The following is a 25,795-nucleotide window of genomic DNA, read 5'->3' as shown; positions in this document are numbered from 1 at the left end:
TCCCCCCTTTCTTGTACTCAGTTGTGGGTGGCAAAAGGGAGGGTGCAGAGGGCCTCCAGGGAAAGCAGGGGTCTTTCCCACCTTCCAGGGGGGGGCTGTGAGGACCAGATGATTTTTTTTTTATTTTTTTACATTTTATTTTTTATTTTTTTTGGAAGGGGGGGGGGGGAGTAGATTGAAGTTCTGCCTAGGGTGCTGAGAAACCTTACACCGGCCCTGACTAGGAATTGGATCTTGGAACCTGTTTTACTGCCTTTTCACCCAGAAACCACCAGGAGGCTGCTGTACGGTCTGAGTCACCCTATATTATACATTTTTCATTCTTTGTTTCAAAAACAATGGGAGCCCTAAATCAATATAACAGATTGTAAGGAGCTGAGATGTCATCTTGTGCTTATTGTATGGGTTTTAAATCTGAAGTAAGTTTTATCAGTGCTAATATTTACGCTCAGAACCAATTTCTCTTTGAAGAAGTCTTTTGATTGAGGTTGAAACATGTTAAAGGTTTCTTCCAGACTCACCTACTAACCTGCTTTATAAGGCCTTACTTAAGGAGATGTTGGGCACTGGCCACTCTCCCCACTGGCTTATAATTCTCGCACTTTTTGCCCACCACAGGGTACATCTGCCTCCCAATGGCACTGACACAGTTTGTCACTTGGGGGACCTAGGTGTAAATAACTTTATTTGCACATAGAGTCAGTGCATCATATATCCATCCTGGCACTTACGGTTCAAAATGGCTGATTCTTTAACTTGATATTGCAAGTCTCATATATTATTATATGAATGCAATCCATTAAGATTAGTGTTTTACTATAGCACTGATGTAGTTATTTTTCATATGACTACAGATAATATTGTATATCCTGATTGTGTTTTGGCTTAACTTCCATAACTGTGGCCTAACTGCGCTGCTATATTGGAAAAGGTATTAGATGTAATATTTATATTACGCCATACTTATTGCACGTGTATTGATTTAACTACAGTTTGTCTATATAACATGTCACCTGCAGCGACGTGTGTGAGCTGGAACCTGTGCAAAGGAAGTGTTGCACAGATGAGATCATGGCCCATCCCTTCCCCCTAGTAACCTTTCACCCTCTGTTTATCTACCTTGTACAAAAGGGCCCTTATTCAGATCTGATTGCAGTACAAATTTGTTCTCAAAATGGGCAAAACAATGTGCACTGCAGGTGGGGCAGAGATAACATGTGCAGAGAGTTAAATTTGGGTGGGGTGTGTTGAAACTAAATTGCTGTGTAAAAATAATGCAGCCAGTATTTACCATGCACAGAAACAAAATAACTCACACAAATCTAACTTTCTCTGCACATGTTACATCTGCCCCACCTGCAGTGCACATGGTTTTTCCCATTTTGAGAACAAATTTGTACTGCGATCAGATCTGAATAAGGGCCAAGATCTGTGAAGCTCCAAAACGGTGATTCCATTGACTATTTCTATTTCTACGTACAAGGTTGATAGTTGTTAATGTGTGGTATAATACAACTCATAATAATGCAAATTGGGTACTTGTTTCCTATCTGGGCGCCCACGATTTTAATCGCGGGCATCGGGGGTAAAATCGGGGCCATCGCGGGCATCGCGGCCGATAAAAAATCGGGTGCGATGTGCCAGACGCGATGCCCGCGATTTTCCCATAGAGAACAATGTTAAATGCCTCAATTTACCCGCGATGACCGCGATTTACCATAGGAAACAATGTTAAATGGATCAATTTCCCCAAATTATCATAGGGAACAATGGGAAATGGGGCAAAAACACCCCTGAACATAAAAATGTCCCCCCAAAAGTAGTTGACGCCACCCCGCCATCAACGTGAACCCGAAGCGTGGCGAGCGCAGCGAGCCCGTGAGGGGCGGCGGTACGCGTCCTCCGACCTTTTCATGCCCTACTATCCACTAGGGCGTGGAGTGAGAATAGAATAGTGTGGTGAGCGCAGCGAGCCACCGAGCCCGAAGCGTGGCGAGCGCAGCGAGCCCCGCGAGGGGACGCGGATACCTTCACAGTTATACGCGTCCCCTCGCGGGCTTCCCAGGTGTCCATGGCGACGCGGACACCTGGGAAGCCCGCGAAGGGACGCGTTTACCTGTGAAGGTATCCGCTGCGCTCGCCACGCTTCGGGCTCGGTGGCTCGCTGCGCTCGCCACACTATTCTATTCTCACTCCACGCCCTAGTGGATAGTAGGGCATGAAAAGGTCGGAGGACGCGTACCGCCGCCCCTCGCGGGCTCGCTGCGCTCGCCACGCTTCGGGTTGGCGTGGATCGTGGGGTGGCGTTAAAAATTTGGGGGGACATTTAAGGGTTACTTGTGCCTATTTGGGCTCTGTAGCCCATTTAACATTGATTCCTATGGCCACATCGGGTCCATTGAGGCATTTAACAGTAAAATCGCGTCGGTCGGGCCATTTAACATTGATTCCTATGGGAAATCGGGTGCATCGCGTCGCGGGCATCGCGGGTACATTTATGGCCGGCCGCGACGCGACCAACGCGATTTCCATGTTTAACATGGGTTTCAATGGGAAATCGCGGGCATCGTGTCGGTCGCGTCGCGGCCAGACATAAATGTACCCGCGATCACCACGACGGGCGCCCAGATAAGAAACAAGTACCGCAAATTGATAACCACTCCAGAGATTGCCATTAATAGCAATAGCCTGGAGCATGCACCTTATATAGCCATTGTGAACGTGTCACAGGAACTGCAGTGATTATCACAAGAGCCCGTTGCTGTAATACTCTGTAGTGGGGAACCTGCTGACTGATGCCTCTATCTACGTGGCCATTTCAAGGCAGCCGTGGGAGATAGGCAGCACCCAGAGAGGGAATATGACCAAAATAGAGGCCTGCTGATGGGAAAGTCGCTGCCTACTAGGTGCAGAATCCAGACCTGGAATGCTCTGAATGTCTTTGCTTTCTATGCCCTCTACAATAGATAGAATGGACAGCTCGCATATACTGTACAATGGAATCGGTACATCTGTCAGAATGAACTTAGGTCTACAGTCATTAGGTCGACCCCATTAGGTCGACTGGCAGGAAGGTCGACCTGATTTAAGGTCGACATGGGCCAAGGTCGACATGACTTAAGGTTGAATTTGCATAAAGGTCGACATGAGGAAGGTCGACTGGTCATAAGGTCGACATGGGTTTTTCACTGTTTTTTGAGCGGAATGTCGACACAGTCGACATGGACACAGTTGGCAATGAGAATCGGACCCTCGCATCGCTCGCAATGCATCGGGCAAGGTGGCTCGCTTCGCTCGCCACAGCTTTAATAACCTCCTCCACGCCATAGTGGATGGTAGGGCATGAAATACCGCCTGATGGCACATGTCGGCTCAAAAAACAGTGAAAAACCCCATGTCGACCTTATGACCAGTCGACCTTCCTCATGTCGACCTTTGTGCAAATTCGACCTTAAGTCATGTCGACCTTGGCCCATGTCGACCTTAAGTCAGGTCGACCTTCCTGCCAGTCGACCTAGTGGGGTCGACCTAATGACTGTAGACCTAAGTTCATTCTAATAGATGACCGCTTCCCCTGTACAATGATGGGTTGTTTTTTTGTTTATCTGTAACAAAGATTCATTCAGCAAATGCCATCATCCAAATCTGCCACTAGATTGAATTCTTTTACAATTTTTCATGACAGATTTCAACTATGTCAATTGCGACAACCCTAGAGAGTAAACGCAGCATTTAAAGTCTGTATTTTCTTGTTTCTTATAATCTATGGGACCGATTATGAGATGTGTGCAGATCTGTACACAGCGGCTGTACAAACATATGTGTAAGCTGCATATGGTACTTGTTTCCTATCTGGGCGCCCACTAAGTTAATTGCGCACCATGCTATTCTCCGTAGAGAAATCGGATCGCATCGCATCGTACACATACACGATATTGAACGATGCGATTCGATGCGATGCGATCCGATTCGATTTCCCATAGGAAACAATGTTAAATGGCTCAATTTAGCCAAATTCTCATAGGAACAATAGTAAATGGGCCAAAAACACCCCTGAACATTGAAATGTCCCCCCAAAAGTAGTTGACGCCACCCCGCCATCAACGTGAACCCGAAGCGTGGCGAGCGCAGCGAGCCCGCGAGGGGCGGCGGTACGCGTCCTCCGACCTTTTCATGCCCTACTATCCACGTCGGCGTGGAGTGAGAATAGAATAGTGTGGCGAGCGCAGCGAGCCACCGAGCCCGAAGCGTGGCGAGCGCAGCGAGCCCCTCGAGGGGACGCGGATACCTTCACAGGTAAACGCGTCCCTTCGCGGGCTTCCCAGGTGTTTGCGTCGCCATGGACACCTGGGAAGCCCGCGAGGGGACGCGTATAACTGTGAAGGTATCCGCGTCCCCTCGCGGGGCTCGCTGCGCTCGCCACGCTTCGGGCTCGGTGGCTCGCTGCGCTCGCCACACTATTCTATTCTCACTCCACGCCGACGTGGATAGTAGGGCATGAAAAGGTCGGAGGACGCGTACCGCCGCCCCTCGCGGGCTCGCTGCGCTCGCCACGCTTCGGGTTCACGTTGATGGCGGGGTGGCGTCAACTACTTTTGGGGGGACATTTCAATGTTCAGGGGTGTTTTTGGCCCATTTACTATTGTTCCTATGAGAACTTGGCTAAATTGAGCCATTTCACATTGTTTCCTATGGGAAATCGAATCGCATCGCATCGCATCGTTCAATATAGTGTATGTGTACGATGCGATGCGATCCGATTTCATTACGGTGCCGTACGTAGAAAACCTGGGCGCCCAGATAGGAAACAAGTACCCTGCATATTTTGGGATTTGTATCGATATGCTCCCTGGAGGCATTTCTGAGTCGCCACTTGAGTAAAGGTGCAACCATCAAATGCACATCAGAAAAACACAAACCCTCTGCATAATCCAGGGTTGCCGACTTTTGAAGTCGCCTCTCTGGGAGAAGCCCGGAGTGGAGACTTTCAGCATGACTTCGGTGGACGGGGCTTGAGTGTGATGTCATTAAGCCCCGCCCCGTATGGGAAATTCCCCCGTTTTGCCTACCTCCGTAGAGGGGGTCACTTCACTCCAGGAGCCGGCCAGGGAGGTGTGCGGACGGCCGGGCGATGACATCATCGTGCTGTGCGCCCAGAACAGGGCTGCACAGCTGCTTGGTCTGTGCAGCGTGACCTCTGGCCTCGTCACGCTACGCAGAGCCACAATGCCGGGACGGGAGTAGCCGGGCAGATCTGAGCACTTGCTCAGACGCTGCCCAGCATTAGACTGCGCATGCGCAGTCTAATCCCGAAATTGGAAACTCCAATCCCGGGATTGAAATCCCGTCGTTTTAGGGGCCAAATCCCGGGATCCCGCCGATCCCGGGATTGGCCACCCTAGCTCCACTGCATACAAAATCTACATTGTGCATGTGTGGCTCTAGGTCAGGGCTGGGCAATTGCGGCCCTCCAGATGTTGAGGAACTACACATCCCAGGATGCTTTGCATTAGTTTTGCTATGTGGCCATGCTGAAACTGATGCAAGGCATGCTGGGATGTGTAGTTTCTCAACATCTGGAGGGCCGCAATTGCCCAGCCCTGCTCTAGGTGTATGATTACTTCTGCATTGATATCATCGTAATACTGTTATCATGTATACATAAATTTATTTATTATGTTAGGTGCAGTAATCTCAGGCTGTGGCACTCACCTGCCACTGGCTTCAGCGAGCCCAGAAAACTGGGCCGTAATAGCCGTTTTCTGGAATAATGCCTGTGTGGATGCCCACAAATGCCAGCAGCAAGGTAACCATGCTGTGGAGTTTGGGGCACTTCGAGTGACATTGCAGCCCCAAATCTATACTGTGCACTGCAGCTTCTGTGCATGCACAAATCTAAAGATTTTGGAGAAGTTGCCGAATATCAATACATGTCAAAGTCTGGTTGGGCGGGTATAAGCTTAGAAGCGAGATGTCATCTCCAGTTATCTTACACTCCTGCAGGTTGAAGTCATTGGGTGCCTTTGCTGACCAGAGCCGCATGGTGTTCACAGTGTTGTTCTTATAGCCAGGAACTGGAGTGTCATAGGGCATTGCCAGTACTATCTGTAGAGGGACAAACAGAGAGCATCTCATCACCAGGTTCTCTGGGCACTCCTGCCGTTATGTCACGCGGCACCGCAATCTATGCATTTCATGCATGTGATTAATCCACAGGACAAATGTACAGAACAACAAACACATTCATTTAAATGACGGTGCAACAAACATTATAGAAAGATTTCTCTAATGCAGTGGTTCTCAAACTGCGGGTCCTGACCCCAAAAGTGGGTCGCGACCATCTCAACATGGGGGCACGATTCTATGTTGCGGACTGTCAGGCTAATGACTTCTCTAATACCTCAGTCAGTAATCCAATCATCATAGCCGCTGATTTTGCTACCTACTTTTCAACCAAAATCTCCTCTCTCAGGACTGCCATCACTGCTGCCATGACCTCACCCTCTCCCTCCTCCCCTCCTACATCTCCACTCCCCTCCTTCCAACCCCTGTCCTCATTTTACCCCACCACTGCTGCTGAAGTCCACTCTATCCTTCAATCCGCTTCTCCCTCCACCTGCCCGCTCGATCCTATCCCCTCCAATATTATCCGTCGTCTCAGTCCGTCAGTCTGCTCTCACCTGGCTCACCTCTTTAATCTTTCCCTATCCTCTGGGATCTTCCCTTCCTCCTTCAAACACGCTCTTGTCTCCCCAATTCTCAAAAAAACTAATCTGGACCCCAACTCTCCATCCAACTACAGGCCCATCTCCCTCCTCCCTTTTGCCTCCAAGCTCCTAGAACGTCTGACCTATAATCGTCTCCTAAGCCACCTTACTGCTAACTCCATTCTAGACCCCCTCCAATCCGGGTTCCGCCCTTTACATTCCACTGAAACTGCCCTGACCAAAGTCACTAACGATTTACTATCGGCTAAATCCAAAGGCCTCTTCTCTATCCTTATCCAGCTTGATCTGTCGGCTGCCTTTGACACTGTTGACCACCCTCTCTTGCTCAACACCCTCCGCTCCTTTGGCATCAATGGCACGGTCTTCTCCTGGTTCACCTCATACCTCTCCGATCGCTCCTTCTCCGTCTCCACTCCGAGCTCCTCCTCTCCTACTACCCCGCAGCCAGTCGGTGTTCCCCAAGGGTCAGTCCTTGGCCCTCTCCTCTTCTCCCTCTACACCACCTCTCTGGGCACCCTCATCAGCTCCTATGGTTTTCATTACCACCTTTATGCTGATGATACTCTAATCTATCTCTCCTCCCCCGACCTATCCCCATCACTCCTGTCCAAGGTCTCCGAATGCCTCACGGCCATCTCAGCCTGGATGACCCAACGCTTCCTGAAACTAAACATGGCTAAAACTGAACTTCTAATCTTCCATCCCCCGAACATCCCCTCTTCTCCCACTTTCTCCATCAGCATTGGTGAAACCGAGATCACCTCCACCGACCAAACGCTGCCTCGGTGTCATCATTGACTCCTCCCTCTCTTTCACCCCCCACATTCGTGCTCTCTCACAGTCTTGCCGCTTTCACCTACGCAACATCTCACGCATCAGACCATTCCTCTCCACTGACGCGACCAAAATTCTCATTTACTCTCTTGTCATCTCCCGCCTTGACTACTGCAACATCCTTCTCTCTGGGCTACCTCTCACCCGCCTCGCACCTCTCCAAACCATTCTTAACGCTGCCGCTAGGCTCATCTTCCTCTCCCGCCGCTCTATCTCCGCCTCCCCCCTCTGTCTATCTCTTCACTGGCTCCCCATTCCTTTCCGAGTTCTCTTTAAACTCCTCACCACCACCTACAAGGCTCTCTCCTCCTCCACCGCTCCTTACCTCTCTTCACTGATCTCTATCCACACTCCCTCCCGTCCTCTTCGCTCCATCGCTGACCGCCGACTGACCTCTCACCTAATCACCTCCTCCCACTCCCGTGTCCAAGACTTCTCTCGCGCTGCCCCCCTGCACTGGAACAACCTCCCGCCACCCCCATCAGGCTTTCTGATTCCCTTACCTCCTTCAAGCGCTCCCTCAAAACCCACTTTTTTCGACTAGCCTATACCTCCTCCTAGCCTCTTTTGATCCTCCTATCCTGCCTCCGTTCCCTTCCGTTCCTACTTATCCTGTTGTTTTTCGTTCGTCCACCCACCTATTTTTAGTATGTTAACTCTTATGAGTAGGGTCCTCCTGCCTCACGTACTCACCCTACCTCTTTACCTCCTGTCCTCCTGTCCTGTTCTTCCCTTCCTCTACTTCTTCTTCAGTCTCCTCGACAATTTTGACACCTACTTCTAAACTGATGCTGATTTTATTTCTACCAGCTATACCCCTATTTATACTGTATTTTTCAACACACCATGTACGTTACCTTGTCATTTGTTTTTTGTTTGCTATGTACGGCGCTGCGGACACTTTGCTGCGCCTTATAAATAAACGTACTACTACTACTAATCCAAGGTGTCAAATCAGTTTAATTGTCTGTAACTTTAACCTCTTCCCGTCACTGATTTTTAGAGATCTCTGGAGTCATCAGATAGCACTGCCACCACCGAGTGCTCAGTGTCTCCTGTCTCACAGCAGCAGCAGGGGAGCATGAGTGGAAGGATGGGTGCACTGAGATCAGACATTGGGGCAGATGTATTAAGCTTTGCGAAGAGATAAACTTGAGATAAAGTGGAGATAAATTGGAAAGAGATAACGCACCAGCCAATCAACTTCCAACTGTCATATTTCAAACACAGCTGATTGGCTGGTGCGTTATCTCCTTCCAATTTATCTCCACTTTATCTCAAGTTTATCTCTTCGCCAGGCTTAATACATCTGCCCCTTTATGAGATATGTCTGTGGATAGTAGAAACAGGGGAACACACAGTGTAGGATGTGGAGGGGGGCAATATAAAATTAATTAAACACCCACTGCCTCTCCCTAGTTACCTCCCTCTTCCATCCTCCATAACCCAGTGCCATCCTGACACTCTCTGCTATCTCCTGTTACCCACTGCCATCCCGTCACCCACTTCCATCCCCCAGACAAACTATGCCTCCCCCTGTCACCCTCTATCTAGTAATTTTCTGTGATCCTTCTGTCACTCTGTCTTTCTCGTCCCCAGTTGCCATCCAAGTCACCCTCTACCTCTCCCTGTAACCCTCTGCATCTCTGAGCAGCCACTGCCTAAACCTCTCTCCTACTGCCATCCTCTGCAACACCCTAACAGCCACTGCCACCCCGTGTCAATCTCCCCCAGCCCCATCACCCACTGCTTCCCCATTGCACCCTTTGCCTCTCCATCATCCTATGCCTCCCTCTTTCTCTTCCTAGTCACCCACTGTCTCTCCTAAACCACCCTTTGTCTCCCTTTGCCGTCATCCCTCTCACTCTCTACCACCCCATCACTCACTGCCTATCTCTGGTCACACAATGCCTCATGCTATGGTCTGCCTCACCACACACATGTGGCCACCATTCTTGCTGGGGTCCGGTAATATTTTTTATTGTCTGACAGGGTCCCAGAGCAAAATAGTTTGAGAAGTAATGTCTACATATTTAGGCTCTTATTCTGGTTCATTCACTCAAACCCCACCTTGCGAATGGTTAGCCTGCACCTCCCATTTGCACGCCAAATTAGTTCGCAAGGCTTGCGTACGGATGTTTTACATGAACATCTATTCGCATGCCAGTGGCAACCTCCCCCCATCTTTTGATGGTCGCTGACCATTGAATGATGGAGAAGGTGCCTGCATATGTAAGGGTGGCCCAGACCACTCGTACATATGAGTGAAGAGATGCAGGGAATTGGGCAAGCAGCTGACATCCGGCTATGTCAGCTGCCCTCCCCCTCACGTGCGTCATGAACGCATTAGCATATGTACGCCCAGCGTATTAATGGGAACACCCATGAAACGCAGGGCGTACACATATGCTAATGCCCCAGCCCAGCACCTCACGTCCCTCGCCACTCTCTGCTCACATGGCTGGGAGCGTGCACTCAGCGACCAGACTTCTTGCCAAATTCGCACGCACCCAGCGTATACACATGCGCAGAAATGCTGCTGCACATGCACATATGCAAAACATTGGTCCCTGTGTGAATTTGCATCCATGCAAATGAACCAGAATAAGGGCCTTAATTTGTCACACACAAAAACCTCTAATCACAAGCAATTATAAATCAAAGCACCAGAAGGAAAAGCTGAAACAAATCATATTAAGACTGAGTTATCCTGCAGGCTGTGGCTGAGAGAAGCAGATGGCAGAAGATCCTCAAGAGGAGTGTGCTCTGTCCTGAACGCCTAATGTACAGAAATCGGGCCTGTTATCAGCACACCGAGGGCCACTGTTTTTATTGGCTACACCATATATCATATATATACAGTATATATATATATACAGTATCATGTGTGCAGAGTGACAGGTTGAAACCGGTGATAATTGTAAGCGTAAAAAAGACGACTGAAACCTCTTAGAGCAACTGAAACACGTAGAAATGAAATGCCCTCAATGCAATTTTTGCTGGCATCGATCAGCGCCTTACCTGGATGTCCCAAAGCCCCATGCTGGCCATGCACCCTGAGCTTATGACATCATGCTAAAGGGGCGGTGTCACCAACCGGAATTACGGCAATGCTCAGAGCATCCTCCGGATGCGCCAGCGGACTGAAAGAAACTGTGCACATCTGCTTCATCCTAGCAGCACTACAAGCAGCACTACTGCAGAGATTCTGGCTGAAGGGTTCCGCTCCAGGCACCCTGCTAGCCATATGCATGGACCAAGGGCATCAGCGGTGACGTCCACAGAGCCTGTGCTTAGTTACATCCCTGCCATTTATGGTGTAAGAAGGAAAATGCATTGATACAAACCTGAGTATCCACCCACTTAGCACCTTCAGCTGTGTGTTCCACTTTTCCATAGAAATGCACTGGGAGCATGTACTCAGGTCGCGCCTTCTCCCAAGGGTTACCATATCTTAGCCAATCATCTGCCTCCTCAACCTGTGACAACAAAAGAGAAAAACTTAAAAAAAATTTTTTACACAACACCAGTAATTAAAGGAACGAGAATGTGTAACATTTACAAACATAGATTTGGGAACCCCCAAAACAATAAATAATGTATTCCAGTATTATAATACAACCCATTGTAATCACACATTTTACATACACATAACATGGCAGAATCTGACACTGAATTTTACATGGTACCCCTTTTCCCCTGCTGCTAAATCCCAGGTCTCTGCCATGAAAACCCAGTTCATAGCTCAGTGAAAAAGTCTCTTAAAAATAAAAAAAACATGTCCGGGTAGCCATGATTGGTTTCGGGAAGGACACGAGTAAAACTAATGCTGCCCATACACTAGAGCGATTGTATGCAATATCGCGCTGCAATTTCCCTTGAAGCTCCCGTGTGATAAATCGCATCTGAAGTGCTTTTTTTCCATTCGATGTGCATACAATAATGCGATAAATCCCATGTCACTTGTAACCTGAAATCAGGTGATGGAATGAAGGCTGAGCTATCTGGGGGTGAAGAAACTGGCAGATGGCACATTGCATTGCAATAAATCGCACTTGTTTAAAAACCACATGGGATGCGATAAATATTATGTACCGCACATAATATCTTGAGATGCAAGATTCGACCAGCGTGTCCGCACATTGCGTTGGGTTATATATGTGATTGGCTTGGGACCCTTACAATTTGTTTGATTTATCAATCTCGCATGACTGTACACAAGATCTCACAAGTGTATGGGCATCATTAGAATAGGCAATGTGAATGGCATGGATCCAAGAATAACCTTGGTAGGGGCTGCAGTGTTCCAAATCCCAGACCTGGGATTTTGCTATAAAAGGGCTATTAGCCAGACTTGCGACAGCATTCTAATAGCCACAGGAAAGCATTCTCACAGCACAATAATAACTTATCTGCAATATGCGCACTCAATAGAATTTTTGGAAATAAGCTGCATTGGTGGTAACTGTATTATCACAGACAGATTGGTTCCCGTTACGACACTTCACTATATGACAATCCAAATCCAAATGATTGCAAAATGCATAATTAATGAATGTACTAACTAATTATATATTTTTTTACAGAGTGCTGCCATCTACCAGAACACTGAGCAGAGTATAGGGCTTTCCAACAATTACATTTTTTTTTACATGTACACAACAATAAGACAGTAGGAAAGAGAACTAGGTTTAAAGTGCTTATAATCTAAAGGAAAGAGATAAAGAGAGCATATAAATTGCTGGCTAGGGCAGTGATTTTCAACCTTTTTTTTTTAATTTAGTCTTTATTTATATTTTCCATCATACGACATATATACAAAAAGATTACATATATTTTCATTGGATTTTTCACATACATATTTATAGCATTACAAAACACAACAATACATAACAAACACGTTCCTGCGTTTACCCCCCCCGCCCCCCCACCCCCGCTCCGTCGCCCCACATTAGTAAAACTACCTGTTGCCCAATGCTAGCACTCTTTCTGCACCCTATGCTTATATACAGAGATAAGCCTTTTATTTTATTTTAATGAATCGGAAGGGAGACCAAAAAAAGAGAAAAGGAGAAAGAGAGAAAAAAAAAAAAAAAAAAAACGCTAAGCTAAGAGTGAGACATATATCGTCCCACATTTGTGTGCCATATCAATCTGTGCAGTATATCTCCACTTGTGTCATTATAATATATAGACCATATCACGTAACATTGTGGGCCCAACCCATTCCCCCCTGCCCCAAAGAACCCCATCCCACCCTCTCCCCTCCAACCCTTCCCACACACCCCCTAAAAAAATACAAATAACCAAAGAGAATAAAAATCAATTTTTTCCCTACCCCCTTTTCTTCCCTTATTTTTATTCTCCTACTATACCTTGCTCTTTAGTGCACTTCCAAACTGTATAACTCCCATATTTTAAACACATGTAAAACCTAAACAAATAATAACTCTATCCGCTTGATTGCTCCTTCAGTATATTATTACACACATCGTGATTCACACTATATTGTTATTTTATACATTTCTCCTTACTCTCTCCCTTCTGTCCCTCTCCACTCTGACATATTCTGCCCCTAACTCCTATTTTTTTTTTTTTTTTTTTTTTGTTAATTGCCTTTTGTTACTTTATAGTGTATTGAACTTTGCCAGTGTCCCCATACTTTTTGAAATTTCTGACGAATCCCACGCGATGCATATATAAATTTTTCATGATCATGAGTGGAGTTTACCAAATTCACCCATTCAACCACCTCTGGACCGTTGACTGCCATCCAATGTCTGGCTACAATAACTTTAGCTAAGGCGGCTAAATTCCTGACCATTTGCGTCATATCTCGTGACATTGCGCCCTCCCTCCAGACCCCTAGGAGTAGGTTCACTTCATTTAGTTGGCTTCTAGGGATGCCTAACTGAACCATAATTTGAATTACCTTGTCCCAAAAGCTGGCGACCCTTTGACACCTCCATAGTAGGTGCCAGAAAGCCGCCTCACCCTCCCCACATTTGGGGCAGTTATCGGTTTTTGTCCCATTAAATCTTTTTAATTTCACAGGGGTAATATATATCCGATGGATTATGTTAAACTGTACCTGCCGTACCCTTATAGAATTAGTAGCTGATTTAATGGCAGAAAGAGCCCCTTTCCAACTTTGCTCCTCCAACCGTGGCATATCCCCAATCCATTTATCCCGTACCCCCTCCAATTCTTCCATTTGGGCAAATGAATGTAAAAACTTGTACAGTTTGGATAGTCGCTTACCGGGTCCTAGTAGTTTAATAAATTTTTTACCTGGCGACTCCGCAATATACACCCTTATGCCACTACTAAATTGGTTCAGGGCACTCCTAAGTTGTAAAAACCTAAAAAACATTTCTCTAGGGATCTCATATTCAGTTTGTAGCTGAGCAAAAGACTTCAAAGTTCCCTCAGAATAGAGCTGTCCCAAATTTTCTATCCCATATTCACTCCATACCCTTCTTCCTTGTTGTTCTTGTATGGCCTTAACTGTCTGTATAGATAACACTGGCGTGTCAGGATCAAATCCTTCCGCCTTACTTATTTTACCCACCCACTTCCAGACTTTAATGGCCTGTATAATTATTGGAGGAGTTTTGCGGGGAAGCCCCTTCACCATTAATCTCTGCAGGGGTGTGAAACCTGGGTCCACAGTTTCAATAAGGTGTAACAATTCCTTTGAGGCTTCAGCATTCTAATAGCCACAGGAAAGCATTCTCAAAGCACAATAATAACTTATCTGCAATATGCGCACTCAATAGAATTTTTGGAAATAAGCTGCATTGGTGGTAACTGTATTATCACAGACAGATTGGTTCCCGTTACGACACTTCACTATATGACAATCCAAATCCAAATGATTGCAAAATGCATAATTAATGAATGTACTAACTAATTATATATTTTTTTACAGAGTGCTGCCATCTACCAGAACACTGAGCAGAGTATAGGGCTTTCCAACAATTACATTTTTTTTTACATGTACACAACAATAAGACAGTAGGAAAGAGAACTAGGTTTAAAGTGCTTATAATCTAAAGGAAAGAGATAAAGAGAGCATATAAATTGCTGGCTAGGGCAGTGATTTTCAACCTTTTTACCTTGCGGCACACTAAATATGATTTTAAAATTGGCAAGGCACACCATGAGATCCCCACATGGCAAAGTACATTGGCCCCCACAGGAAAAAAACAAACCTATTGGCCCCCATATAAAAAACAATCACACTGGTCCCCACAGGTAACAAAAATAAAATACATTGGCCCTTTACATGAAAAGAAGAGACCAGTAAATAACAGTTGAACTGGTGGTGGTTGTAAACTAGTTTGGGCATCTCTAGATCTGGGGGCACACTTGAGAACAGCTCAAGGCACACTAGTGTGGCCATGGCACAGTGGTTGGAAAACACTGGGCTAGGGTATTGCATATGAGATTGTTGTGTGTTATTATTAATGTCATTAGACATCATGTAGGAATTTATTGAAGGACAGCAGTACGTAAAAGAAGGTTACTTTGTCTATATTATTGGAGTGTATACTCAGCATGTCACAACAAGACATTACAGACAATTACAATTGTAGTCAAATGTCAGATTTACCTGCCAGCCATTTATAATCCTTTGGTTGAATATCCCAAATTCATATCGGATCCCATAGCCATACGCTGCTAGGCCGAGAGTAGCCATAGAGTCAAGGAAACAAGCTAGAACGAAAGGCGAATACATCACAATGAGGTCCCAGGAAATATATATTTTGCACAAATCAAAATGCTGAAATCTTAGTTATGAATACATGCTATAAAATACACAGTGTAGACTGATAATACTGTAGCTTCCAAGTGCTAACAGTGTCTCCATAGTAGAAAGATGGTTCAAGGAAAAACTCTAAATAAGTCAATGATGACGAAATAGTTAAATATCACTATACAACTTCAGTAGGCGCTAAGCCAGCAGACTTAAGAGGAACTACTGACTGACAAAGTCCAGCTCTAATGTTACCACTGGTCAGAGAAAGTTACAGACATATTATTCTGTGCGTACAAATGTTTCATTACTAACATTTTCCCCAATTTTACCTCAGCTTATGCCAAAAAAATTTCCCTCAATTTTTTTTTTTTTTGTATTTTTTTTTTTAGTAATACCTAAAACGAAACGGAGGGAAATGTTTTCAGTATAGCATAGACAGAGGAAATATTGGTGAAAATTTTAGTAATTATATTTATAAGCACAGAATAATATGTATGTAGCTTTCTTTGACCCCCTTTTTTGTCTTAAACTTTTTTTTTTATTGAAGTTTCTGCATCGAAATAAACCAGGCATTTCATTAAACATATCACATAGACACATTGACGCCCGTGTTGCGTCAATAACACTACTGAGGTTCTAGCAATACCTAAATTACAGTCTACGGCAGGCATGCCCAAACTATGGACCTCCAGCTGTTGTGAAACTACACATTCCAGCATGCCTTGCCAAAGTTTTTGCTTTCCGTAATAGCATTGAACTAAACCGAAAAATACATATTCCTCTCTTGATGATAAAAGCTGTACAGATCATATAGAATTGAGAGGAGAGGAGGTAACATGAAAATGCGATAAACATAAGGGTGCCGGATGGGGTCCCGACAGTCGGGATACCGACAGTCATTAACCCGACGTCAGGATCCCTGATAATGATGACTTTCGGTGGCTAATTGAATAGCCTCCAGGGGATTAATTGGATGTGGTAATTTACCACATGTATTGAAAAAAGGGAGCTAGGGCCATTTAATGTAAACTAATTTACCCAGAAAGCCTTGTAACCTGCATTATGTGTCAATATGCGGCTGCCACGCCAGAAGTAATTGCAAGAGGAAATCGTTGCTCATTTTTGCTTGCTCCCTTAAGGAGTTTGAGCAAAGGCAAGTGATACTGCTGGGAGAACATGCGCCATAAAAGCCCAGCTTATTGGAACGCTCCCTATAATGTTGTTCCTAGTGAAATGAGAGAAGTAGAAAGCATACCTGCTAAGCGTCCAAGTCCGCCATTACCAAGCCCCGCGTCCTCTTCTATCTCTTCCAGCTCCTCCATGTCTAGTCCCAGCTGTGTTAAAATAAAAGTGCAAATAATAAATATATTTTCAATACAAGTGGAATAACCCACTGAAGTACAATTAACCTCTGCTCACTGTCTGTAATTACGGCTACAAGCCGTTTTCTCACGTACAGCCATGCATCTGAATAAGCAAGGACTGATATGTACAACATGGCTGCTTTATCGAAACTTGCAACCATCCCATGCTAGTAGGTACTTATTGGCCATCAGAGTTTAGCCTCCAATCTGAGTAATACGGACAATTTCTGTAGCAACCTGTCATCTGCCAGTCACCACCCAGGAATGACCTCGGACTCTGGATGCATGCTCAGTGTGACTTTTAGGACAATTGTGTTTATTTTCTATACAAATATAGGCACTTATTCTATGCCTATAACACAGACTTCTTATACCATCCAGAACCTTTTATCATTCGCTTTGGATATTAATACCCCTTTTTCACTAATATATAACTTGGGTTATTGCCATGGCAACCAGGTTTGAGGTTCGGAGGGAATGGCTCATAGAAAAATGACCCAGAACCATCCTGGGTAGCCTGCTGGGTGATCATGTGACTCAGGACATCCAACCTGATCGCCAGCGCTTGGAGATGATGTCACCTGCAATTGCTGGCAGAGGAAAGAGCCGGTAATAACCCAGGTCCAGCCTGCGGTGTGAATGGGATTTCAAATTGCTGTAACACGGCTTGAAATAGTGTTCAATTACCCAGGTGGGTCCCAGGGTTTTAAGGTTTTTTTGGTGGAAGAGGAGTATTAGACTGCTGTTAAAAGTTACAAATAACACTTTCCATTTGTATATATAATGCGCAAATGATTTGTCTGAACTATAAAATTAATATGCATTTGATCAACTCAAATCATTTGAATTGATCTGCCAATTAGGAAAGTGGAACATTAAAGAATAGCAGTTACATCTGTTCAATTGTTTTCTAATCGTTCAACCAACTTGTATATGTATTGTGGTTAATAATTGAGTGTTTATTTATGAAAAGTCCTGACAAATCTGAGGTACGGTACCAATGTTGATTAATTTTAACAAAATGTACAAAATGTGCAACAGCATATTTTATTGGATAATAACATTACCATTACCTGGGAATGAAACCGTAACGGGTAGGGGGTCATGCAGACCCTTGGAGGGGGCTCTGCAGCTGCATCCTTTGGAAAGCGTTTATTCTTCCATAAATAAAACCATTTTGCCCTGGTTCTCAAAACTTTTGGCTTTTAATGCTGCCACTTATATTGAATATGTGAAACACTTTTTAAAAAGCAAATATATAATAACTAATCTACAATAAAAGACAACAGTATGTTTCTGATTCAGCCAGTCTCTAGCATACTTGCCTACTCTCCTGAAAATTGCAGGAGGCTCATGATTTTTTGGGTAGTCTCCTGCACCCCTGGAAGAAAAAGCAGATCTCCCACTTCCTAGTAAAGTGGGCAGGATGGAGAGATGATCACATCATTTGTGTGCCTGCAGTGAAGCATTAGAGTTAAAATGACATGATTCACACCCTTTTAGCTCCACCCCCTCCCACAATCCAGGGCTGGATTATCCAAGGGGTGACAGGGGCGGTCGTCCCGGGGCCCACACACATTAGGGGCCCCCACAGACTGCTTTATAAATTTGAGCAGTCTCTTAAAAAGCAGTCTGTGAGGGCCCCCCAGGGACAGGCAGCACACTCTCAGAGGGACCAAAAGGTAAATAGTTTTTTTAATTTAATTTATATATTTTTCAAATGTCAACAAACAATTTTAATGGTGGGGGCCCCCACACATTTGTTGCCCGGGGCCCCACCAGCCTTAATTCAGCCCTGCCGCAAACCCACAAATCTCAACATTTCCCTGCAGAAGTCGGTCGGTATGGTCTTCAGTCCTATTATCACATCAAAATTAACAATGTCTTGTAGTAACAATGGGCCCGATGCAGGAGCTTCTCATGTTGCAAAGTACCGGTGTTTGGTACATCGCGCATGTCCAGTACCGGTCCTGCGATCCGTGGCAGGCTGTCAGTGAGTCTCAGTCACAGGCCTCCTTTTCCCCAAACTGGGGCATGGAGCATTGTTTTGGGGAAGTGCCGAGGCTAGAATCTCCGTCAAAAGCCAGACATTTCTTGACCTCTTTTGTAGGAACTGCATTTGCCGGTTTGCACAACCCCATGAGTCACACAGTTGGCAGATGGTGTTTAAGGCGATCCAATGCTGCGTCCTAGAACACAGCATGGATCACTAATGTAAGCAAAAGGCATCTACTAATATCAGACTTCTCCTGTTACATTGCGATATCTGTGCACGCAATGCATGAAGTGAATTGTGCTTAGCTTACACAGTGTCATGTGATAACCATGACAACCACAGTTACATGGCAAAGGATTCAGTAAACAGTCAGGCATTGGAACACCAATCTGAGCAGTGTACTCTTAAAAGTTCCCAAATCTTATCAACCCTCTTCTATTACATGATATTCCCAAGGGAGATGTTGAAAAAGACAAAATGGTTTGTAGATGAACAGCTAAAAAGAAACAAATGTGTGCTTAAAAGGTGATTAACAATCAATGTAAAGAGCGAACAATTGAAGAAATTGCCCATAACATCCAATCAGCTTTGAGGTAGTTTGTGCCAAGTACATTTAAAAAAATATATAGGTATTAGCTGATTGGTTGCAATGCGAGACGTATGCACTTCCCTTGCTGTGCTTGAACATTCACTTGAAGGAGAATATGGAGAAGCAGACAATGGTCAGTAAATTCCTTATGTCATTTTGATACAAGAGATTAAAGCCAACCTTGAGGTAACCTGATCCACACAATTCACAATGGCATGACTGTGAACGTGCAGCTTGGTCTGTGCTCACCCAGGAAAGAGGAGAGCAGCACTGACAGATCCCAGATGCAGCCTGCACAATGCTCTCTGATCATGCATTTTTAAGAAACAACTTGCTATATTTGGAACTTTCTCTCGTTGACCCTTAATGTGCTGGGAATAACCTAGCACCGCAGAGCTGCCGCATATCAATCTGCAATAATAAAACAAAAATGCAGAAAACTTAACCCAGTTTGCAATATGCTGTTCCCGCTGGCAGCTAGGAGATTACTGGTGCTTAGAAAAGTCCACTTTGAATATTTAATGTCTGCTTTAGATACTGGCTGCGTGCATTGTTAGGACTGAAGTTCTACGCAGGATCTCAAATGGAACCTATTTTACAGTTGTAATAAAAGCAGAAACGTCAAATGACAACCAGTGTTATCACCTAATTCAATCAGTACTACTCAGTGATATGTCAGCCCGATGCTGATGAGAACAACACCTCAGTGATATGTCAGCCCGATGCTGATGAGAACAACACCTCCATAATAGGCCAATATGGAGTATTAGGGTATTAGGATAGAAGAGAGTTTTGCGCTAGATTTGAGCTACATTCATTATGGACGGGATGTATTAACATACATGCGGCTAGCATCGCAGTGTGGAGACGGAGGCCCCCCACGATACCTGTGATGTGGTGTGCGGGGGGGGGGGGGGGAACCCTTCACCTCCTGGGCTCTGGGGCAGTCCCCGGCGTCTCCTCCTCCCCCCTGCAGCCAGAAGGACATCCCCGGCTGTGACATGCTGCTGGGGGAGGAGAATCAGCACTGAGGACAGGGAAGGGGGGTAGAAGCCGCATTTTCATCTTAGTACATCCCGCCCTATGGCACACATACCGTTTTAGCAGGTCCTGTTCAGTGGAACCTGCTTGGCCGGAATGAGACTGTAATATATCGTTCTGGAATATATGTGAATGGCCGTGATGGAGACTGTCTCCCACGTGGCCATCCACACATATGCGGCAGGGCCTTAATCGCTGGGTCCTTTACAAGCATGCTGTGGTTTGATGGGATGGTGGGATGAACGGATTTGAATGTGTTCTCAAAGTGCGGCTATAGCGCACTGTGTTGTACTAGGAATCCGGTTTGCAGTGGGAAAAGGGGTGGAACTTATGTCGTTGGCCTGGGCCCCAGAAGCGGTGGTGGTCCTAGTCCCTCAGCAGTGGCTGTCCAGGCCCCCCATCATTGGCGGTGATGGTCCAGGTCCCCTTGTGGCGTAGAGAGGCAACTTTTTTTTATTCACAATAGCCACGGACACCCAATCACAGCTTGTCGCGTCATCACCTAGCCACCTTGAGCTGGCTATATTAGCCAGCGTGAGACAGGGGGCAGGCAGTCTGATAGCAGAGGAGAAGTGGAGAAGAGTAGTAGTTGAGGAAAAATAGCATGGGAATTGTGCTGGACATATGGCTACATGACGCAGAAAGGATCCATTTTGAGCATTCATGTAGAACAAAGCAAGCATAAGGGAGGTAAAATGGCCTCTGTGCATATACCGTACAGTTAGCACCATAAATTTGTTTTATGAGAGCATAAAATATATATATATATTAATTCCTACAATACCTCTCTTATAATTAAATTTCTATTTAGTTTTTCATTATTACTTATGCTAAGTTTGTCAGAAATGTAATAAGCTGGCTTTTCCCTTTCCAGTTGCAATGGAAGGGTTAAAGCTGGCAGATTCCTTCTTACAAGCAGAGGAGAATGGTAAGCTGGAAAGATATAGCAAAACAATAACTAACTTCTAGTCGTCCTGCTTGAAAATCTAGTCACAGCTAAAAGCACAAGAAACTTGGCAGCAGAAAGTGATTTCCTTCCAGGCCCAAAAATATCATAACAAAGACGAACAAAACCCCACAGGCTGCAACAGGACAGTACTAAACATAGGGACACTGGGACAATGTTTTGTGGTTATCACCCACACATTTATTTATTCACTTATTTATTTACAGTTTATTCTATAGCACAGCATATTCTGTTGCGCTTTACAATTGGAAACAGTGATAAAAACAAACTGGGAAGTAACAAACATAGAGGTAGAAGGGTCCTGCTCGACAAGCTTACACATACTGTAGTGAGAAGAAGTGTCAGGGGGTTTCTAAACTGTTACCATAAACCAAGAGGTAACTGTCTCTAAATCAGGGCCAGCGCTACCTGCTCAGAGGCGCTCTCCCTGCTCTACATCCCCTGCTGTCCTCTGCAGCTGCCGGCTGCTGCTGTGCCTGTCACACTGCATGAAAGGCAGCAGTTGGCAGAACAAAGCTCCCGCCCAGCTCCTAAACACCTGGTCATAGGCAGGGACCGAAAAGAGGAGGGGCTATGCAGATAGGGGGCAGGCTACGCGGGACAGAAGGCGGAGCTACAGCGGATGAAAAAGGAAGCCAGAGGCGATGAGCTGCCAGCCTGATCTAGGTGAGTAAAGTGTGAACATACTGCTGTCGGCAACTGGTGTGGGCATATGTGTAGGCAGCACTACTACTACTGTCGGCAACTGGTGTGGGCATATGTATAGGCAGCGCTACTAATGTCGACAACTGGTGTGGGCATGTATAGGCAGTGCTACTACTGTCGGCAACTGGGCATATGTATAGGCAGAGCTACTGCTGTCAGCATATGTATAGGCAGCGCTATTAATGTCGGCATATGTATAAGCAGCGCTACTACTGTCGGTAACTGTGGGCATTATACATATAAGCAGCTCTGTTACTGGTAACTGTGGGCATTATACATATAAGCAGAGCTACTACTGTCAGCAACTTTGGGCATTATACATATAGGCAGCGCTACTACTGTTGGCAACTGGTGTGGGCGTTATGTAAAGGCAGCGTTACTACTGTCGGCAACTTATGTGGGCATTATATATAAGCAGAGCGCATACAGAAACACTGGACGTGCCCCTAAGAATGCAGGCATGCCCATGCCTGGTCGAGGCGGGCGACTGACGTCACATGACATAAGCACCCGCCCCCCAATTTGTCAGAAACCGGACATTTGAAAAGTAAGTATAGACTTACTTTTCATACCAAAGGGTGGAAAAATCATGATTTTTTCCTCTGTGTGACCGGATGCGAGCGGATGTGTAAGCATACACATCCACTCGCATGTTAGTGCGGGGATTCAGGCGGTGGGGCGGGCATGCATTCAGCGGGGCAGCGTTTACCTGCTTGCTAGGCAGCAAATATATGCAGCCTAGTGAGCAGGTCTGAATCGGGCCAAAAGTTTTTCCCTCCCCCTCAGGCTAAGGTCCATCCTGTTCACTTGCTACCTGTGATGAGCTGGATGCATGAGCAGCACTACTGACAGCCTTGGCAGGTCCCTCACACAGGTACAGGAGACAGACCAGACCCCTGCTCATGCCGCTCCTTACTTTGGGGCAGAAGTATTAAGTCTGGGGAAGTGATAAAGTGAAATGTGATAATGCAACAGCCAATCAGCTTCAAACTGTGAAGTTACAGGCTGTGCTTGGAAAATGACAGGGGGGGGGGGCGGCGTGTTCCCTTTCTGTCAACGGTGAAAACCCCTTCTGGGTGATACTGTTATACGGCCTACACACATGCGGATATTAAGGCATTTTCTAAGCGACTTTGCTTAGTTTGTCAAAGTCGCTTAGAAAATACCCCATACATCGGTGTGTGTAGAGGCTACAGCGACAGCAATGCGCGTCACTGTCGCTGGCCGAGATTGATGGACAGTGTCCATCAATCTCGGCATCGCCAGGGTTCTCTCACCGGAGGACACTGGCGCTGTCCACTCCCTCAGCACACAGAGCTGACAGCTCGCTCTGTGTGAGGGCTGTCAGCTCTGTGTGCTGAGCGACAAAGGAGCAGAACGGCCCAACCCAGCTTAGCTAGGTCGCCCTACACACATCGGCATGTGTCTAGGGCCCATTACATCGCAACAAGTCTCCCATCACTATCTGGACAGTGGACCATGCACGTAGAGATTTTTGGCTATTTTCTAAGTTTGGATTGCTCTGTGTGTGCAAGCCAAAATGATAGTGATGTGTGGTCACCTGACTAGCCTTTGATCTCATGCAGTCAAAATCTAGTCAAACTGCCAGTGTTCTCCCCAGTGATCAGCACACATCGCTGGTGCATCGCATGTGTGTCTGCTGAGCGATCTGTGCTTAAGCACATCCCTCAGCACAGGGATCACGTCACTCTGTGTGTGTGGGGGGCGTAAAGGATACGTAGATGTCAGACTGACCTGGGTGAGCATGACCAGTCTGACATACTCCTATTATGTTTCATAATAGCAGCATTTGTCTTCTGACATCCAGAAAATAAAAACTATACTTTGAACGTACAAGAGGCTGATCTTTGCTTGGGAATGAGTTAGAAATACAACAGAGCTCAGCTCAGGTTATTATTATGTAAGCTGGTTTCTGCTGAATCATTTATAATACTGGCATCTAATCTTGAAAAGCTTTTACAGCCCTGATGGGCACAAATGTACTGCGGTTATACTTCTCTATTGAGCTGAGCCATTTAACGATGAAAGACTAAAGCACCAGTGACCATGATTTCTTTTTTAAGAACAATATTGTACTAAAATAATAGTTATTGCCTAGATAAAACAAGTAAATGTCCTATCTGAATGTTTGTGACTAGAGCAGCGGTGGCTCCATACTGTATCTGATGGAGAGAGAATAGAGGGAGGCAGGGAGAGAGAGAGAGAGAGAGAGAGAGAGAGATGAAATACAGGGTAAGAGTGAGAGAGTGAGAAAGAGGGGAAGGCAGGAGAGAGAGAGAGAGAGAGAGAGAGAGAGAGAGAATGTTGGGAAGAGAGAGAATGGATGGCGTGGAATAGAAAGAGATACACTGTGGAAGAGGAGAGAGAATGAGTGGAAGAGAGGTGGAGAGAGGGAGAATGAGGGAAGGACAGAAGAGAGAGACAGAGCAGAGAATGACGGAAAGAGAGAGGGGGAGCTAAAATAAGGAAACAGGGAGAAAGAGTGATGGAGAATAGAGCAAGATACTATAGAAGGGGAAAGGCAGAGAGAGGGGAGTGGAAGAGAGGTGGGGAGAGAAACAGCAAGACAGAGGGCAGTATTCAATGAGAAAAGTTCTCCGTGTTTTGTGGAGAACTTGTGCTTTGTTCGCCTTGGACGGAGCATTTTGCTCTCCAAAAGCGAGCAACCCTATTCAATGTGAAATGTTCTCCGTCTTTCTAAGTGACTTTCTCCGTGTCTCTCCGTGTAGCAATTCTCCATCTTTTGATGGAGAGCTGGAATGTGAACTTTTAAACTAAAAGGTTTTTTTAAGAAATTTTGGTGTCAAAAAATCAGTTTTTTTTTTCTGTGAAGGGGCATGTTATTTTTATTCATGTGCTTATAGCACATGAATATATATTTAATTAAAAAAAAAAAAAAAAAAAAAATTATTATTTTTTTTACACAGTGCAGCCAGCAGGGGGCCGGAGCGCTCGAGCCGCTCATTAGATATTCATATATTCACTGCACCCGAACGTAACTATGCACAAACGGGTGCAGTGAATACTGGGTCCCCCGCTGGCTATAGGGGGGTGCAGCCTGGGTCCTGGAGAGCCCCCCTCCCCTCCACAGTCCTCTGGAGCAGCCAGGGAGACTTTAATCTCTCTGGCTGCTTCCGGCTCCCTGAAAGCTCCCTGCTCCCTGCAGGGGTTAAGACTCTCCGCGAGTGGCGGAGAGCATCAGCCACATTGAATAGAGGGAGCAGGAGTGGCAGAGAGCCCTCCGGAACACGGAGAGTGCATGGAGAGCGAAATAAAACGCTCTCCATGCACGGAGAACTTTTTCATTGAATACTGCCCAGAGAGAGAGAGAATGACAGAAAGAGAGAGGGAGACAATTATATAGAAAGAGTAAGCAGTGGGCGATAAAGAACATGTGGGGAAGAATGAGAGAGACAGATGTATATATATATATATATATATATACATATAGAGAGAGAGAGAGAGAGAGAGATAGGAACAGAAAGAGAATGAGATGCAAGTATGAAGGAAGAGCGTGGAAACAGACAGAGATACTGAGGGCAACAGAGAGAGAGAGAGAGAGATAGGAACAGAAAGAGAATGAGATGCAAGTATGAAGGAAGAGCGTGGAAACTGACAGAGATACTGAGGGCAACAGAGAGAGAGAGAGAATGACAGAAAGAGAGAGAGGAAGAAAACAATGATATAGAAAGAGTAAGCAGTAGGCGATAAAAAACATGTGGGTAAGAATGAGAGAGACTGAATGAGGAGGATAGAGACAGATGTATATATATATATATATAGAGAGA

General features: G+C 45.7%; 1 protein-coding gene across 1 annotated transcript in view; it reads right to left on the bottom strand.

Moving 5' to 3' along the window:
* The window catches only part of PYGB (glycogen phosphorylase B), an 80,721-nt gene that overhangs the window by 31,632 nt on the left and 23,294 nt on the right, over positions 1-25,795 (bottom strand). The window contains exons 3-6 of the mRNA XM_083175966.1: positions 16,580-16,658; positions 15,178-15,281; positions 10,910-11,041; positions 5,994-6,105 (exon numbers count right to left, since the gene is read on the bottom strand). Coding sequence (XP_083032092.1) covers positions 5,994-6,105; positions 10,910-11,041; positions 15,178-15,281; positions 16,580-16,658 — 427 coding nt within the window. The remainder of the gene's footprint in view (positions 1-5,993; positions 6,106-10,909; positions 11,042-15,177; positions 15,282-16,579; positions 16,659-25,795) is intronic.

Source organism: Crinia signifera, chromosome 3 (assembly GCF_055691185.1).
Source record: "Crinia signifera chromosome 3, ASM5569118v1, whole genome shotgun sequence".
In the NCBI taxonomy this organism is placed as follows: domain Eukaryota; kingdom Metazoa; phylum Chordata; class Amphibia; order Anura; family Myobatrachidae; genus Crinia; species Crinia signifera.
Note: the sequence above shows the minus strand (reverse complement) of the source record. Positions and strands in the feature narration are given on the sequence as shown.